The 17,355-nt window shown below is 40.8% G+C and overlaps 1 protein-coding gene across 3 annotated transcripts; it reads left to right on the plus strand.

Annotated features, from left to right (window-relative positions):
* Positions 1-829: 829 nt before the first annotated feature.
* Positions 830-15,882, plus strand: LOC102212583 (14-3-3 protein epsilon). Of its 3 annotated transcripts, none has more exons than XM_005725368.2 (6): positions 830-1,087; positions 6,224-6,423; positions 8,136-8,242; positions 9,055-9,261; positions 10,200-10,336; positions 14,768-15,882. In XM_005725368.2, the coding sequence occupies exons 1-6, from the start codon at positions 1,024-1,026 to the stop codon at positions 14,818-14,820; spliced, it is 768 nt and encodes a 255-aa protein (XP_005725425.1). In that variant the 5' UTR covers positions 830-1,023; the 3' UTR covers positions 14,821-15,882. The 3 variants fall into 3 exon arrangements, with proteins under 3 accessions (XP_005725425.1, XP_005725426.1, XP_005725427.1); XM_005725369.2 differs by lacking the exon at positions 14,768-15,882 and adding an exon at positions 11,310-11,339; XM_005725370.2 differs by lacking the exon at positions 830-1,087 and adding an exon at positions 1,141-1,203.
* The last annotated feature ends 1,473 nt before the right edge of the window (positions 15,883-17,355 follow it).

Raw genomic sequence — 17,355 nt, forward strand, 5'->3', positions numbered from 1 at the left:
AGTATCAATAAATACTGGGACTCAAGCCTCCTGTTGCTGGTTATGAAGACAAAAATTTAACATTAAAACAGTAATTTCTAGTGTATATCAGTTTCTTTGGTTTAGTACATTGTATTATTTAAGGTTAGGCTTCATTTAAAAAAAAAATCCTTTCATATTTTTTCAGATAACTAAAATATGTCTCGACATTTAGCTTTAGTTCAGTTTTACTAACTTATGATACTCTTGGTAAAGTAATTATTAATATAGTTATTTGGAAAATAATAATAAAAAAATAAAGTGCTTTGTGCTTTCTTAACATGTTAGATTGCAAATTCAACTGCACTCTTCAATGAAGAGTGTAAGTGAATTATTAAGGCGTTAACATTAAGGTGTTGGAGGGTTTTGAATTTACTTAATTTACTTAGAGGACAGTTTATTTTGAGACTTGGTTTTTTTTGTATTTTTCAGTTTTTTTATTTGATTATTTTTCTATTTTATTTCTAAATGTATTTCATAAGGTTTTTTTTATCTTATGTTTTAAATTATTTTTAACTGTATTTCATTACTTTTTCATTTATTTTTATTTTTTTATTTATTTTCTTTAGCTTATTTTTTAATTTTATTTATATTCCGGACCTTTTTAACTTATTCGTGTGTATTCTTTCTTTGTTTTTTTAATGACCTTAATTTTTTATATAACGTGAAGTTTATTTTTTAATTTCAGTTTTATTTAAATTTATTTACGTGACTTTTTTATTCATTCACGCACTTCTTTTTTTTTTTTTTTTTTTTTTAAATCACTACCTTTATTATTGATTTTATTTGAATATATTTTATTGACTTGGCTGGAGGCGTGGATGAGTCCGCTGCGTGGATTTCCCGGATGGAGCAGCGGCGCCATCTTTACGCCAGTGCTACCGGTGGCTCTTCGGTTCAGCGACGCGACAGTGCTGTTGCTGATCCACCACCAGGAATCGCAGAGCAGCCGATAATCCTCCCTTTCCACTGGGACGCCACGAAAAGCCCCAGTATCCGAGCACCATGGCGGACAGAGAGAACTTAGTATACCAGGCTAAACTCGCCGAACAAGCGGAGAGATATGACGGTAAGGCTGCGGACAGATATCGGTGGTTGCAGACCGCCTGGCCCCTCTTTCCCCCTCTGTCTCCCTGCGCAGGGGGTTTGGAGACGCAGGTGAAGCAGTTCACATGGATTTGTTGGGTGAGACGAGACAAAATGGCGGAGGTTTCCCCAGCCGAATGAAACAATATACGTTTAAATGTAGTTTTCAGCTCATGAGGAAGGCGCAGCCAGCGTGCTGGAAAGCGTGTCCCGCGGTGTGCACTGCTGCCAGCGAACATTTGTGTTAGTTACGCAGTGCTAAGCGGTTCTTCTTAGTTAGCGAGCTATTAAACGGCTAACTAGCTGGCTAGCCTTTCTTCAGCCCCGTCACGCCGAACTCCATTCAAAAAACCACGACGAATGCCCATACCACTACAAACACGACCTGCAGCTCCGCTGACGCTGATCTTTCTGATCAATAACGAGTGGAAAATCCCCAGAAAACGGCTCCAGTTATTGCTTACAAATCGGCCCCACAAAGGGTTTCAAGAGAAGACCGTGTGGCAGTGAGTCTGATGGAAAACGTGCACGTAATTAAGCTCTTAAAATCACGTTTGAGGAATTTCTGTGCGGATCAACTTTTTTCTTCTTCTCTGAGGGGCTTCTCAATTTGCGCCGTAGCTGGCAAACTACAAGGTGTTTTTCAGCCTGGTCATTATAAGATGTTAGTCTTGTACCTAAACTGTAATCTTGATCAGAAGTCCAGATGAGCCAGTACCTGAAGAGTTTTAGTTTGCCTTTAGTGCCTTTCAGTAATCTCAAAAAATATATTAGTAAATGTACACAGTCATGAGGCAAGGAAATGTTATTAGTATTGCCTGCCTTGCAGTTCCTTAGTTAAATTCCTCTTTCTAGAAACTGCATATTGCCATGCAACAAGTAAAATAAGCCAAAGCAGCCACCACAAACATGACACATTTCATTCTTCAATTAGAACAGTAATTTACTCAGTTGTTTAAATAGAACTAATATTAAGCACAGAGGCGGTCTGTTTGTGCTGTTTTTGCCACCGTTTATAAATAAAGCTAACATTTGGTCTGTTGCTGCTAGTGTATAAACTCCATGTTGTGGCACAAATGAGTCAAGTTTTCAAGTGAAAACAGCTGTTAGCGTTGAGTTATCCTCACCTGATTCCCTACATAGACTGTATCAAAAAGATGTAAATATAGTGACATCACCCATTGGCATCTGAGGTCCTATTTTGAAGGCTTTCGCCATCGCGGTTTAAAAACGAATCGGATGTAACGAGGAGGGGGTGCTTCTTTACTGGCAAAGTAGCTCGCTAATTGTTAGCCTTAACAATGAGCGTAATGATCTTTACAAGCCCTTGAGCCCATAAACTGAGCAGGAACGTACTTGCGGCGAATTTCTCATGAACATCAATAGTACCGGAAGTCTTTTTGTAGCTCAGCTGTCGCTGTCTGGTGGTGCAGATTTACTGCAGCAGACATTGCCTTTGTTTCCAATGTGGAAGCTACGTCCATGTTTAAAACCATCTCTGTTTCCTTGTTACTGTGTTTTGGCAGAGCTGCAAAGCAAGTCTCCTTTTAAATAAACTGACGGTAGGGCTCCTCAATTAGTTATTGTGGAGTCTTTCCACACTTTTGACGGAGCCGCTTCCAACAGGCTGTAAGTTAGCATTACCCAGCATGCCCTAGTTTACTCTTCAGATTATAGTGCCATGATGTTTGCCCTTTTTAAGAGTGCTAGCAGAGGATGTTTAATTCTTGTGTCATATGACTAAAACCGTGTGGAAGACAGATGCTCGGTTCGTCGCTCTGCATCGCTCCCGGTGGTCAGTATAGAAACCACAGCTGGCTCTTTGGCTGTTCTCCAGTTTATCAGTATTTGAAAGATTCGTGTCATGCGTGGAATTATGACCAGCATACCGCCCAGCCCTGGTGTAAAATGGCCTACCTCCTGCTGTGTGCAGGAGTTTATGCGTGAAAACATCGCTGATGTGTTAAACTGTGCACTTTCCCATTTCCCAAGTTTGTCTGCAGCTGCTGGTATTAATTGCAGCCATTTGGTTCAGAGTGTCTGCCTCTTTTTTTGTAGATGGGGTGCAGAAATTTCCCTGCCGTCAATATAAATTTGCATTTAATCATGCATTTTATGGGCTAATCATTGTGCAAACAAACACGCCAGTGTCTGTGTTTGTGCTATTTTTAGGCTGGTCTGTCTTTCTGGGGTGCTGCTGCTTATAAAAAGCTTCCAGCTGAAGTAATTGAGGAAGAGAAACAAAGGCAAAAAGGAATAAAACATCACAGGAACAGGTTGCTGCAGTACAGGCAAAAGCAAGCTTTTCCTGCATGTAGCTGGAAAGTAACAATTTCAAACAAGCAGAAATACGATAATGGCTAATGCATATTGGATTTGGTACTTACGCAGTGCTTTTCTACTATAATTAATGCTTCATAGAAGTATTTCTCCTATGCCTAAGTGCTTTTAACCTAACATTTCCACACACTCACCCTCTGATGGTTGTATCAAGGGCAACTCGGGGTTCAATATATTGCCACAAGAATACTTCAACATGCAGACTGGAAGAGTCACTCACCCAGTGCTGTTGAAATGTCGACAGCACCCCCTGCGCCCGGTGTTTGGAAATAAATGATTGGACAAGAGCCTTCCTCTCTTCTGATCCACTTTTCAGCTACTGTGGAGATCTCCAGGCCTCTCGTTGAACATGTTGGCACCTGCAGAATTCCTTTGCTAGAGGTCGTGGACGTAGCTTCTGGGGCACAAAGCCGAAGCAGAAATCTGCGTTCGTTTTGTGCTCAGTCACTCATTTGACAGCATACTGAATAAAAAAATTAAATCAATTTTGTATATTTTGTAAATTTAGCACTATGGTAAAAACGGCTGAGAGCGGACCAGCGGGCATCCTTACATGATGGACTTAATGGGCTGTGTCGAGCCCATGTAGTTTTGGTTCACAACCAAAATCCTAGTTGGCGGTGGAGTTTCTCTTTTCTAGTCAGTTTGAAAATTGGGTGTAGAAGAAGTAGTAGCCAGAAATGCACTAGAGGAAACAACAATACTGAACTGCCGGGTTAATGCGAGCTGTGGTTTCTAAGGAGGTGCACAGCACGATGTGGCTTACACTTTCAGAAAGTTTGTGGTTATGATGTGCCCACGGTGTAGATTCAAAGCAGATGTAGAACAGCCCTCACGTTAAATACATCTCCTATAAATTTCATTTTTTCCAAAGTTGAATACCTGAGCATTTAAGTAAATGAATAACAGTGTTACATAATTGAGATCACTGATAAAAAATTGAGTTTTTTAGTATTCAAACAGAGATGCATGTCACTTTTACTTACCTACATCTTTACTATGATAGGGAGTAGCTTTGTCTGCCACCGCACAGCTAAAAAAGGTCATGAACGTCTATTGTGCTTGTGCAGATTCCTTTTAATGACTTGGTGTCCAAATACAGCCTGTGGAGGCTTCACTTGAAAAATGCTTTAAAAGCACGAGGAGCTCACTGATTTGCTCTGAGAGCAGGCCGAGGTGGAGCAGCATGTTGAGTCCTCCTGGTTTGTAAACCAGCTCATTGCTCCTGCTGACTGTATCTGATCATACGTCACAAACTGGATGATTGGCACTTGTATTTTCCCTCCAGCGCTGGGCTGGGCGACAAGGCAAGAAATTACATCCAAATTAGATGTTTTAATGTGGTGTGTGGCTTGTTTTAACCACTTTTTGTCTTTCATCCTGCCATCTTTGATGCTTCTTATGTAAGTTATTACATGCTAGAATAAAGGTATTTCTTTTTAAGTTGAAACAGATCCAGTTAATTTTCGGTGTTTGTGTTCTTGATTAAAGAGGCTCCCCGTTGCCTCATTTATTTGACTCCTCGGGAAGAAGCTCGTTGTGCTGATGAATTACTCCTGAGATAAGTGCCAATCGTTTTGTTTTGCTGCCATGAATCAAACATGAGATGTTTTAAAGTACTGAAGATGATCTGGCTCAGCCCTCTGGTTTAATGTTCTGGCTCAGTTTCCATCGCCTCCCCGAAGGTGTCCACGATGGTAAATGTCTACATTAGAGGAGTTTATAATTGGTCAGCATCCCGGGCGCTCCATTAATAAATCACTGAAGATGACAGAAACCTTTCAGGACTGAGCTAATGGAATGAAGATGTGCTTGTTTTTAATTTAAAAACAATGAATGTTAATAACGGTAATGAAGACTCAGTGCTGAATATTAAAGCAGAAATATTTTCACATTTACCTTTTCTGTTGTTTAACCCAGCAGAAAATTTCTCTTTATTATTCCAATCAGATGTAATGAAATTGATGCAAATTTCCTATTTTTGATCTTGAAATCTGCTAGAGTAGCTTTGCATGATTCACAATTGAAAGTGGTCATTATTTATTTTAAATATGCCCACTGCCTGAACCAAGCCATGTTGGCTCCTCTCCCTTTTCGCACTTTTTCTTCTGATTGGCTACCTCTTGCAAACAGAAGGTCTGAACACTAGGAAGTTACTGCTTCTGTGGTCCTTTTTTAAAAAGTAAATTTAATACTTCAGCTCAAATATTGGAGTATTAGCTCCTTCAGCAACCCCTCCTTTAAACCTCCTTAATTCTCCTAGAGTGGCTTTGCATGATTCACATTTCAAAATAATCTTTGTGTTAAATTAGGCCTCAGTGGAGCCTCTTGACTGTCTAAAAGAGGGGTGGGGGAACTTCAGACCTCAAGGGCCGGTGTCCTGCAGGTTTTAGATCTCGTCCTGGGTCAACACACCTGAATCAAATGATTAGTTCATTACCAGGCCTCTGGAGAACTTCGAGACATGTTGAGGAGGTAATTTAGCCATTTAAATCAGCTGTGATTGGATCAAGGTCACATCTAAAACCTGCAGGACACCGACCCTTGAGGCCTGGAGTTCCCCACCCCGGGTCTAAAACAAGAGGGCTCCCCTATCCCCACCCTTCAGAAAGCATTTTTCTGATTGGATCCCCTCTCCTATGTGGGTGAAGCTTCAAACAGCCTGAAACTGAGTTTAAAGCTTTAAAAGGAAAATCATGGTAGTTCCAACATTGCTCCCCTCGTCCTGTGGATAATTCACCCGACATTCAGCCGTTTGTTTCTATTTTGCTTCTTTCAGAAATGGTGGAGTCGATGAAGAACGTGGCGAGTATGGACGTGGAGCTGACGGTGGAGGAGAGGAACCTTCTCTCTGTAGCGTACAAGAACGTAATCGGAGCCAGGAGAGCCTCCTGGAGGATAATCAGCAGCCTCGAACAGAAAGAAGAAAACAAAGGAGGCGAAGACAAACTAAAGATGATCCGAGAATACAGGAAAACGGTCAGACACAGTTTAAACCCACATCTGATGCTGTCCTTGTTTTTCATTCTGATTCTGCTCTTACCACACGTGATTTTATTTTTTTTCTTCTTGCCACTACTTCACAGAGTGATTAAAAAAACAAACCCTCAGGACTGAGGTAGCACTGGTTAGACATTAGTACCTGCACAGTTATTTCATGTTGATGAGAGCTCTCCTCCAGGAAATGGTTTCACAGCCCAAAATGATGAGGCAGGTGGCAGCCACGAAATAACTCTAAATCGCTTTTTCCCCCAATTATGCTCCAGAGAAACTCCCAGTAACAGCTGAATTCAGAGAACGCCCACTGTGGGACTAACTGCATGCTGACTCTGGAGTTAAATCCCCTAAGCTCTATGCTACAGCTGCAAAACTTGATTATTTTATTAATAAAGTATTCTATCGTATCCATCCAGTAATCCTATGAGAAATACTTTTCTTAATAATCATAATAAATATTCAAGAGATAAAAAAACAAACAGGTCTTTCAAAATGAACCGCAATGTTTTAAACATCAGTCAAATAAAAAGCTCAGCTCATTCCTTTTAAATAATCACCAGCACAGTAAAGTCAAATAGACCTACAACCTACACTAAGACATAAAGTTAGCCAGCCTTTACTCTTCTTTCTTACATTAGCATGAGGCAAAAAAAAAAAAGAGTTCAGTTTCATCTCCTGGATGAGGTCAATTTGGGATGTGGGGTGTGTGTGCTTAAATGTACTAGTGAGTAAGAATATGGGCCTGTAAGCCTGTAGAAAATAAAGAACGACGTATAGAAAAGTGAGCATATCAGCACTCTCAGAACTGAAGTTTCCTGCTGCAGACGTTCTGATGGTGTAGATGTTAATAGTAATTCAGTGTCCATGTTAACGGCTACAGGTCAGCGGCTCAGTTTTACTGCCGTGCAAAAAAAAAAAAAGACTTAGAAAAGTACTTTCAAATATTAATACAGTTTATTTAATTAATATATTTTGTGTTGATTCGAATCTAACTCTGAAGCCTTGAATTGCAGGTCTATTTTTAGTCGTAAATGTGGGTGAAGCGCTTGCGCTTACATGGTGACAGCTGAGCGCTACAGAGTTGTGGATTAAACAAAGCATCGAAGCAAATGCATTATATTTAGGTTTTTTTAGAATTATGTTATTCAACTTTCTCTGGTCTCAGCTATATTTATCATTATTTTATACAAAAAGCTTTTTTCACCTTTTTGTTTTGTTTGCTGTTTTGTTAATGGACCTCAAAATGAGCTTCATAGATGTCAAATATTCATTTGTTAAAATGTGTCTCATAACCTAAAAATAAAAAAGATAAAGGAGAGAGGTCTGTCGTAAGTAGCCATCATATTACTATATAATGAAGGCTTTTATTGTGAAAAGCCAGGAAGAAGCCCTGTTTGCTTAAGTGGAGACCAGACCAGGTCCCTGGTCCAGGTAATAAGTTAACCATCAATGGGAAGCATTTCTTTATTTCTTTGTGGCATTGTTTACTGCTTATTTGTTACTATGGAAAAGGCACAACAAGTTGGGAAAAGTTTTTATAGCATTAGCTAGCACAAGAGTGGCTGTCAAACACTGTCAGGTTAGTGCTGTCTAATTGAACACGCCAATATCTGCACATCTGCAAAGGTCTCAGAGCACACAGAGTGAGTAGGAACATGGTGTACTAACAGAAGCATCTGTGTTTTGTTCTGCAGGTTGAGAAAGAGCTGAAATCAATCTGCAATGACATTCTGGATGTACTGGACAAGCATCTCATCTTAGCTGCTACCACGGGAGAATCTAAGGTTTTCTACTATAAAATGTAGGTATCCAGTTCATATCTGAAATTGTACTAACAAAATGAGGAAAGTGGTGTGGTCGCCCAGATTATTACAAATTATGGGACATTCTGAGTTTTTAATGTATGTTTGTTGTTGCAGAATCGATTGTTAAATAAGCAAATGTTAATTTCGGGTTGTTTGGCCATTTAACACAAACATTTGCTAACACATTTTCTCTCATTTTGTTAAGATACTGTTGGGTTGTGATGCCTTGCATAACTAGACTAAACTTTTAATCACAAATGACAGTCTGATATTTATTATTTAGTATTTTTCTCCGTTTCTGTGGCCTTATTTAGAGGAGCACAGCCCTGTCCCATTTAGAATAAACCATTAAAGGTTGAGGTGAAGCTGAAGTCTGGAGGCTGTGGGGTAAAAATCATGCACTGTGCAGAAACTGGCCTGTCAGAAAAATTGGATGCATTTTTAAGCTCCATCTCCCACGATGAAATGGTACACGGTACCTCTCTTAAATTTAAAAAGTAGATGATTGAAGGAAAATCACAAACTTGGGAGTAAACGAAGCTTGTTTCAGGAGTGTTTTGCTTACTCTGTTTAGTTGCCCTCTAAAAGATGCTTCTCTGATTAGAATTGTGCCCTAGTTAAGGGGATTAGGCGCCGGTCTAACTGTACTTATGATCCTAATGTGGTCTTTGTTCATTTTTATTAAAAAAAATCTTTTTCCATGATAAGTATTAACCAATACCCCTGATTTATTTTGAACAGTTAAAAGTGGCTTTACCCTTCAAATTGCCCATATGTTCTTCATGGCCTTTGTGTTTGCCCCACTCAGGAAGGGAGATTACCACAGGTACCTGGCAGAGTTTGCCACAGGCAACGACAGGAAGGAGGCAGCTGAGAACAGTTTGGTAGCGTACAAAGCTGCGAGCGACATCGCCATGATCGAACTCCCATCAACGCACCCCATCCGTCTGGGACTGGCCCTTAACTTTTCTGTTTTCTATTATGAAATCCTCAACTCGCCGGACCGTGCTTGCAGGTGAGTGCATGAGATCGAGTTGTTTTTGATGTGTGTGTGTGTGGGGGGGGGGGCACGAAAACAACAAAACAAGTTTGACGTCTGCAAGCAGGACTTCCTGTGGCGTCTTTGATGGGGCTCCGGGGGTTTTACATCACGTGAGGCTTCAAGATTGTTAGTGAACTGAAAGGAAACTACAAACTAAAAAAAAAGCTGTGAAAGTAAAAGCAGTTTGTGGATGTCATCTTATGCTTTTTAATGGAATGATTTATAGAAAGAAATTTAAAATTTAAGTCAATTTTGTGCTGTTCAGTAGTTTATTTATTTCTTAGTTTTGTGGTAGGCTGAAAAAAGAAGACTTGGATAATATAAGCAGCTTGGACTCTCGGTCTCTCATTACTGCCTTTCATTACTCATTACAAAGAGGAGCATCGTTTAGGAGTTGAGCCATCCAGGGTGCCAGATGAAATGATTCATGAACTGGCTATTCAACCACATTGACTTTATTTTGACTCGTCTCACAGCGTAGCTTATCGGCAAAGGACTACAGTTTTCCAGTTTGGAAAAAAGATCACACTGGCACCAGCCGGTCATTTGTTTGGGTATCTCACCAGGCTGCTTCCTGGAGAGATACCAGGTTGGCCATGGGAAGAGCCTCCAGGGAACATTTGGGAGTATATCTAGATAAGTTGGAGAAGGTGAGCAGGGTTTAGCTTGCTGCACTTGCAACCTGGACCCAGATAAGGAGCAGAAAATGAATAGATGGCACACATAAATATTCAGAATGGTCCATGGATTAAGAAAAAATAATTAGATTTTGGACACCAGATGTGATGGATGAATGGTGGATCCGACTGTCACACTTCCACATTTGCTTCACTTTTGATATGTCTCTGCTTCCACTGTGTGAAGTGAATCCTCAGCTCCTCTGTGTTGGTTCGTATCTTCTCTGCTGACAGGTTGGCGAAGGAAGCATTTGACAATGCCATTGCAGAACTGGATACCCTGAGTGAGGAAAGCTATAAGGACTCTACGCTTATCATGCAGTTGCTACGTGACAACTTGACACTATGGACCTCAGATGTGCAGGGAGATGGTGAGAGAACCATGACTTTACTGTTCAGGCTTAGTATTTCTGCTTTCTTTGTTTGCCCCTTTTTTATTTCTGCCTCTTTTATGGTCAAAAATCTAGCAAACAGGTTTCGTCCGGCCTTTCCTCTGAGTTCTGTGGTTTCTACACTGCTCCAAAAAATTACTGGATAACTATATTGATATGGGCATGGTAATGTGTTAGGATGCTACATCATTTGACAGAAATGAAAGCTTTTAACATACAGAGAGCTAAATCCAAAGATGGCAGACTAGTGCATTCTGCCAGAATTTCACTGCAGCAACGCAAAAATGGTACTATGGTAGTTTTTATTGCACCCACGTGCTTGCATCCATGCCTGACAACCTCGGGGCATTCTCCTTAAGAGATGGTGTCCACCAGGATCTCCCAGATCTGGACCAGGGCATCACTGAGTCCCTGGGCGGTCTGAGGTCTGGCAGCATTGGAAGGACCAAAACAAAATGTTGTTCTATTGGCGGATGCTGGGGCCAATCAGTGGTGTAAAGAGCCTGCGTGCATACTCTCACTACATGAGGCCGGGCATCATCATGCACCAGGAGGAACCAGGACCCACTGCACCAGCGTAGGGTCTGACAAACCTTCAGGCAATAGCACGTATTGATGTACCATCCTGGAGGAGTTGGACTACCTGTGCAACCTCTGTAAGATCAAGGTATCGGTTCATGCTACCAGTAGTGACAGTGACCCTATCCAAACATAAAACTAGAGAAAAATCAGCCAGAGAAGATGAGAATTTTAAAGGTGGAGGCGTCTGGCATTTTTTTCCCTTAACCACCCCCTCTGCTTCTTAACTGACTAGATCAGTATCCCCCAAGTTTAGCTGACTTGGTGCTAAACTCTGATTAAAAAGTGTTTAATTTTTTTGAGCAGTGTATAAAATCACTCCCTCCTTTCAGGGTCGATACTCATGAAATCTTTTAACTTCTCTCCCCTGTAGATTCTTAAGGACAGCCCTCCTCCTTCTCTCTTCTCTGTTTTTAAAGGTCTATTTTGTAAGTCATTCCTCTTGTCTTGGGCTTTTTTTCCACCTCAAGCCGTTAGTCTTGCCTCACCACCCTAACATCCCTCACTAACTTACTCACATCACCAAGTCCAGTGTTTTTAGGGGTACAGAGCGGTAATTTGTCGCATTGTGTTGCTAACCTCTTCCACTTTTTTCAGCACTATGTTTGATTGTCTTCAGGGTGTCCGCAAGTCAAAAAAAACTTAGATAAAAGGCTGAAATACCTCCCAGTAAACAGCTGACGTCCCGAATCTGCTTCTTGGCCTAGTCAGATTTTCAGTATAACTATTTATCAAATGAAGTAAAACACATTCACATCGGAGTTGTAACAATTTAAACTACTTTAAATGGCAGTTTTGTGTTTTTAACCTTTCATGAAGTAATATTTAGGTGCTTAATAATATTACAAAAGTATATCCAGACTGTCTTTGAGACCAGTTTGACACATCAGGGGTGGCTCTAGCTCAGGAGGTAGCTGGTCAACTACTAAAACGCTTTGAATAGCACTGTATAAGAACCAGACCATTTACTTTAAATGTCTTAATGAGAAAGATGAAGCGTCACTATGCCAAGGTTTTTAAGTATCATAGTGAGGTGCAGTTACACAAAGTAACTAAATCTAGCTATAAAATGTAGCTTATTTGTCCCTTTGCTCAATATTTTAATTCTTATCCTCTACAAGAATGGCTTTGCATGGTTACACAACTTTGTGGTTTGAAACAAGCCACCTTTATTCTGATTGGTTGCCCCTCTCAAACTCTCAATGGCATCATGCAGAGCCAAGAGTAGAAAAAACTGCGGGAAACAGTGTTTAGAGCAGTCTGAAACCTGAGCCTTGTGCATGTGCTCCCCTCATCATGTGAGCCATGTCTAATATGAGCCTCCAACACTGTGACTTTGCATAATTGATAGAAAATATTGGAAAAGTGTAACAGGTCCCCTTCAAAATTATTGTTAATCGGACGATTATCTCCATGATCAGTTATTCTAAGTGAACCAGGCGACTTCAGTTTTTATAATGTTAATTTTCCAGCTTTTAAGCTTTGCACCCTAAATGCTGGTGTCAGTCTCACAGTTGTGGGCTTGTGAATCTGAAATGTAGAAACACAACCCACCTTCCTCCTGTGACCATACAAATGACTCCATCTTCTAATTTAACCATAAGGATTTGCGGACACTCTGCTTCTTCACAAATGCACGTCGGTGTGACTGAATCCTGCACACTGGGGCATCACAGCAGATCACATGTGTGTGGGTCGGTGCTTGGAAACCTGTGAACGCAGCCTCGCGGAAGTGTGACATAACGGAGGAACTGCAGTGGCAGCATGTGAGGCTGCTGCTCCGTGTCCTGCAGTGCTCTCACATCACAGTTAGCCGCAGTGCTAATGAGCACCGTTACGCTTTCTATTTTAATCATGACAGATTCTCAGGCCTTTGTTATTTGTGCCTCTCAATGCTTCATTACACGGATGGCTGTGCGGTCTCTATGGTAACCTTTCTAAGCAACCAGTTGCACAGGTTCACAAAGCATTTCGCCCTTGTTAGTAAGTCTGCACACAGCTCCTCCTTACTGGCCTGCACGTTGACGGTCACTGGTGAAAGTTGCAGTTTGTATGTAAATGTTTGGGTTATTTTTAGCATCTGAGCGTCTCCCGCTTATTACAATGATGGTCGTTTAAACTTAAATCAGTTTAATCAGGGACATAAGTCTTTAAAATTAGATAAATTTATCACATTACAGCTGCAGACAGATTACACATGTTGCCTTATTTAAATGCATGGCTGGCTTTGTTGGACTGTATCTAAAAGATGTCTGTAGTCTCTGGGTCTGTGCATAAGTGCCTCAAAGCTGCATTCTTTCTAATAGCCACCAGAGGGGGCAGTGGCAAACTACTTCACCATTAGAAACTGACCTTTACAATGTTTAGAACACAGGCGTCGAACTCCAGGCCTCGAGGGCCGGTGTCCTGCAGGTTTTAGATGTGTCCTTGATCCAACACAGCTGATCTAAATGGCTAAATCACCTCCTCAACATATCTTGAAGTTCTCCAGAGGCCTGGTAATGAACTAATCATTGGATTCACATGTGTTGACCCAGGGTTTTATCTAAAACCTGCAGGACACCGGCCCTCAAGGCCTGGAGTTCGACACCGCTGGTTTAGAAGAACACAAACATTATGTCAGAAAAATACGTTTGTGTGATTCTTTAAAATATACTCCTCCTAAAGAGGAAAACTCCTGTAAAGGCATATGCACAAAGTTCAGCCACAGATATTCCTGTTTCCAGCTTTCAGTCAGAAAACGACAAATAGCAGCTGGTTATAAACTAACATTATACCGGCTAATGTTTGGCTTAAGTATCCTAAAAATCACACTTTCAAACTGATAAATAATTAAAGGAAATCCTCAGGTTTTACGAGAGTTTAATCACGTACTGGTCGAGTTTGACAAGATTTAAAAAAACAAAAACAAAAAACCTTTAGAAACAGCTGCAGCTCTTACCAAGAGGAATAATTCATCACCTCAGATTTAGCTTCACTGACTCATCGACTCGTTTCGGACTCGTTACACAAAGATTGATGGCATCCTCCACAGCAAATGTACGTGGATAATTCACACTGGGCATGTTGACAGCTGAGGTAAACAGCAGGCTGACAGCTTACACTCACTGCAGATGACCAGGGGATATATTGGAAAATATTACACAAAACACCCGTGGGAGCGTTTTTTTTTTTGTTTATCCCCATTCCTGGTTTGCTGATATTATTGAAATATTTTAAAGTGTGTACAAAAATGTTTTCATACACAAACATGCCAGCCACCTGCAGGTGTTTTTATTCTACGAAGCTCGAGCTGTTGGGTCTTGAAGCCCTGCTGTTTTCAACACCTCTTAATTTCATTAACCTCAAACGCTTCATTCAATGTGACAGTAGGCTACTGACAGCAAAGAGCGGTAAAAATGGGTTACTTCACAGGTGAGATCATACCTGTGTGCTGTTGAAACACTGTCACAGAACAGCAGCTGGCCAGTCTGCTTGCCCCACAGGACACAGGTTATGTCAAACCCTGTTTAATCTTCTTAATTTCACTCCATTTGGACCATAAAGGGCTTTTAAATTAGTGCCGTCATCGTACTTACTGCTCTTTATACAGCTGTTACGTACTTTTATGTGAGTATTTGATCATTTTCTGATTTACAGGCAGTTTTCCAACCATGGATGAAGCCTAAAAATTCAATATTTTAAGGTCCAGGCTAAATCCGTGACTGGCAAACCGTCCCGTAGTTTGGATATCCATGCTTCATGCTGCTCGTCACCGGTGATGCTGTTGAAATGTCTTTAAGTGTATAGCAGCAGCCCAGTGACTGTTGGTGCTTTTTGTCTCCATCTCAGGTGAAGAACAGAACAAAGAAGCACTGCAAGATGCGGAGGACGAGGCCCAGTGAGACCGAACAACACAAGACAAGCTCTCCTCCTCTTCCTCCTCCTCCTCTCTTAACTCCCTCCTCCCAGCACTGTCTCCTGTCCCCAGCCACAGTGTTCAGCTGGGTTTACTCTGCAGCCCACTCCTACTCTACAATCCCCTCCATTTCCACCCTCCTGCCCCACCTTTTTCTCCTCGTATGCACGCCATCTCCCTCGTTTTTCCCACCCTGGGGGTTTTCACTTCGTTTTATTACTTTTTCTTTTTTTTGCACGCCTGTACCCCCTTTAAGGTTCACGTCCTCTTGCACAATTTTTATTTTGCTTTATTTTGCTGTTATCATCTGTTGCCAAGTACGCTTGCCTGTATTTGTAACACGTGCAAGAGTTTATTTAAAGACGATACTTTGCTGTTTTCCGGTGTATGTGCGCGCGTGTGTTGATGATCAGTATCTTGTCCGTGCTTCGTCAGTTGTCACATTGAGGAAACACAGCAGTGATGGGAGGTTTAAAAGGGATGTGTTAAAGCTTTTTGGAAGAACTAAGTGCCCTCGTTACATTTTCTTTTTTGTGGTTACTACACCTGCTTCTTCAACACATGTTCATTTTCTTTCTTTCTTTTTTTGTTAAATTACGAAACGTCCCCCACCTCCGAGCATCGCTCTGACCTCTCTCCTTGTCCACTCTTTGGACCAAGTTTTGTGCTGCGAGGCTGTAGCGCTTTCGCTAATGGCAGATAGTTAGGTAATGGCTTTTTAACAGACAAAATGTGCATCAGTGTGAGCGTGGGAGGGGATTGCTCAACACTCTTTGATTGTAACGTAATGCAGTTTTGCATTGGCACTATATAAAAACAGTTTGGGAAATAGAGGCCTGCTGTATCTTTACTCCCCTGACTCTTTCAGGTTTTCTTCTGTCCCTTCCCTCTCCTCATCCTCCTCTTCTTCTTCCTACTCCTTCTGTTCAGTATGTGTAAAGTGAATCTGATTTGTACTACTGGATATTCTCACCGGAGCCACAAGTACCATCTGTATTCTTACTGAAACACAGCATGGAATTAACATTAAACTTCAAATTGAAAATCATGTCTCTTTCTTTTTTATTTATTTCAATTTAAAATCCATGAAATTAGGAAAAGAAATTGTCGTTGTGTTGATCAGAGGGTATCTGACCTGCAGAGTGAGAGGATATCCTTGGATCACAGTCATGGGGGCGCTGTAGGACCGGCACTTAGCTTTAACCTACAGTTAGGGCTGTAAGTTTTCAGACAATGACACACTTATTTGTAATTTTGTGTCTGTGCATCACAGTGGATTTAAACAGTGAGTGATTACAGTTCAGACTTTCATCAGGAATTAAAGGCCATGTTTATACACACAATTCTTGAGATATTGTATTAAAGTGCAATTTCAACAGCAAGTCTCAGTTTGCTCAGTTCTAGCCAATAAAGAATCTAAGAAACAGTTCAGGTAGCTCGTTACCCAGACGGTCCTGGAACCATAGAGCAGATGGTTTTTAATTCACACAAAGGTTCTTTTTTTTTTTTTTCTTTTTTTTTAAAGTTGGTCCAAAAATTACATTTGGTCATGAAAAGTCAGTAACTTTTGTCATTTGATGGTTAATTTGGTGTAGCATGAATGGCTGTGAGTGAGGAAAGCTGTAAAACCTGCAGTTAAAGGGTCAAATCCAGCCCACAGAGTCTGTGCCGGGCCAGTTCTGGGTCCCCCGGACTTGTGTTTAACACCCATGTAATAAACCATCAGCCGACAGCCAGTTAAATAGCCAGCTGGGTCTCGTTTCATTATTTCATGGCAAATTAAGCATGCATTATTGTTTCCTGGCAACACATGCCTAAACATGTCAGCCTCCAACAAAGCACAGCACTGAAACTGTTGCTGCTGTGGAAACGACAAACGTGTTTCACCGATTCAGGAACAAGTGGAACGTAGTAGATGCTTTTCATAAAGGTTTCAATTTTTTGGTCATTTGTAATCACACAATTCCTGTAATATTGCATTTTAAATTCCTAATGTTCCTAATATTTCAAAAGTTCATACTGAGAAAATCAGAGACAATATTTTATCCCAAATTTATGATGGCTTTTACAGAAACTCTCCACTCAATGGGAGTTGGATGAAAATGTGTTCTTTGTCATATTCAAGTTTTAATATCTGTGAATCCAGTCCACCTGATTTGGACAGTTTTAAAGAATATTATGAATATTGTATATATTATGTATGTGTTATGGAAGAAAAGCTAGGAAAATATCCAAAAACCACAAAGGACCTGGAATTTTGCCCAGTTTCTTTTAAGTGTATATTATTCCTGGTGTTTTCCGCCCCATAAATCTGAGGTGGCGTGAAACTGACATAGAACGACGCCTCAGTCCTGGTGATGTTACTTTGCTGGGCATCTATACTCACACTTATTTTGATGGGCTATTGAGCCTGGTAAAATAATGAGTGTCAGCTGATAGCAACATTATACATTTTGATTACAGAAATATTAATTGCAGGTAAGTAAGGATTTCCCACACTGGCTTCAGCTGTCATACATGG

The sequence above is a fragment of the Pundamilia nyererei genome, unplaced genomic scaffold (genome assembly GCF_000239375.1).
Source record: "Pundamilia nyererei isolate P.nyererei 1_Seehausen unplaced genomic scaffold, PunNye1.0 scaffold00015, whole genome shotgun sequence".
Taxonomy (NCBI): Eukaryota; Metazoa; Chordata; class Actinopteri; order Cichliformes; family Cichlidae; genus Pundamilia; species Pundamilia nyererei.

Bases quoted from the DNA above. Each gene is read 5' to 3' on its own strand.
- LOC102212583 (XM_005725368.2), top strand. From the start codon at position 1,024: ATGGCGGACAGAGAGAACTTAGTATACCAGGCTAAACTCGCCGAACAA. The intron at 1,088-6,223 runs GTAAGGCTGCGG...TGCTTCTTTCAG, and splicing joins ACAAGCGGAGAGATATGACG to AAATGGTGGAGTCGATGAAG. The intron at 9,262-10,199 runs GTGAGTGCATGA...CTCTGCTGACAG, and splicing joins TCGCCGGACCGTGCTTGCAG to GTTGGCGAAGGAAGCATTTG.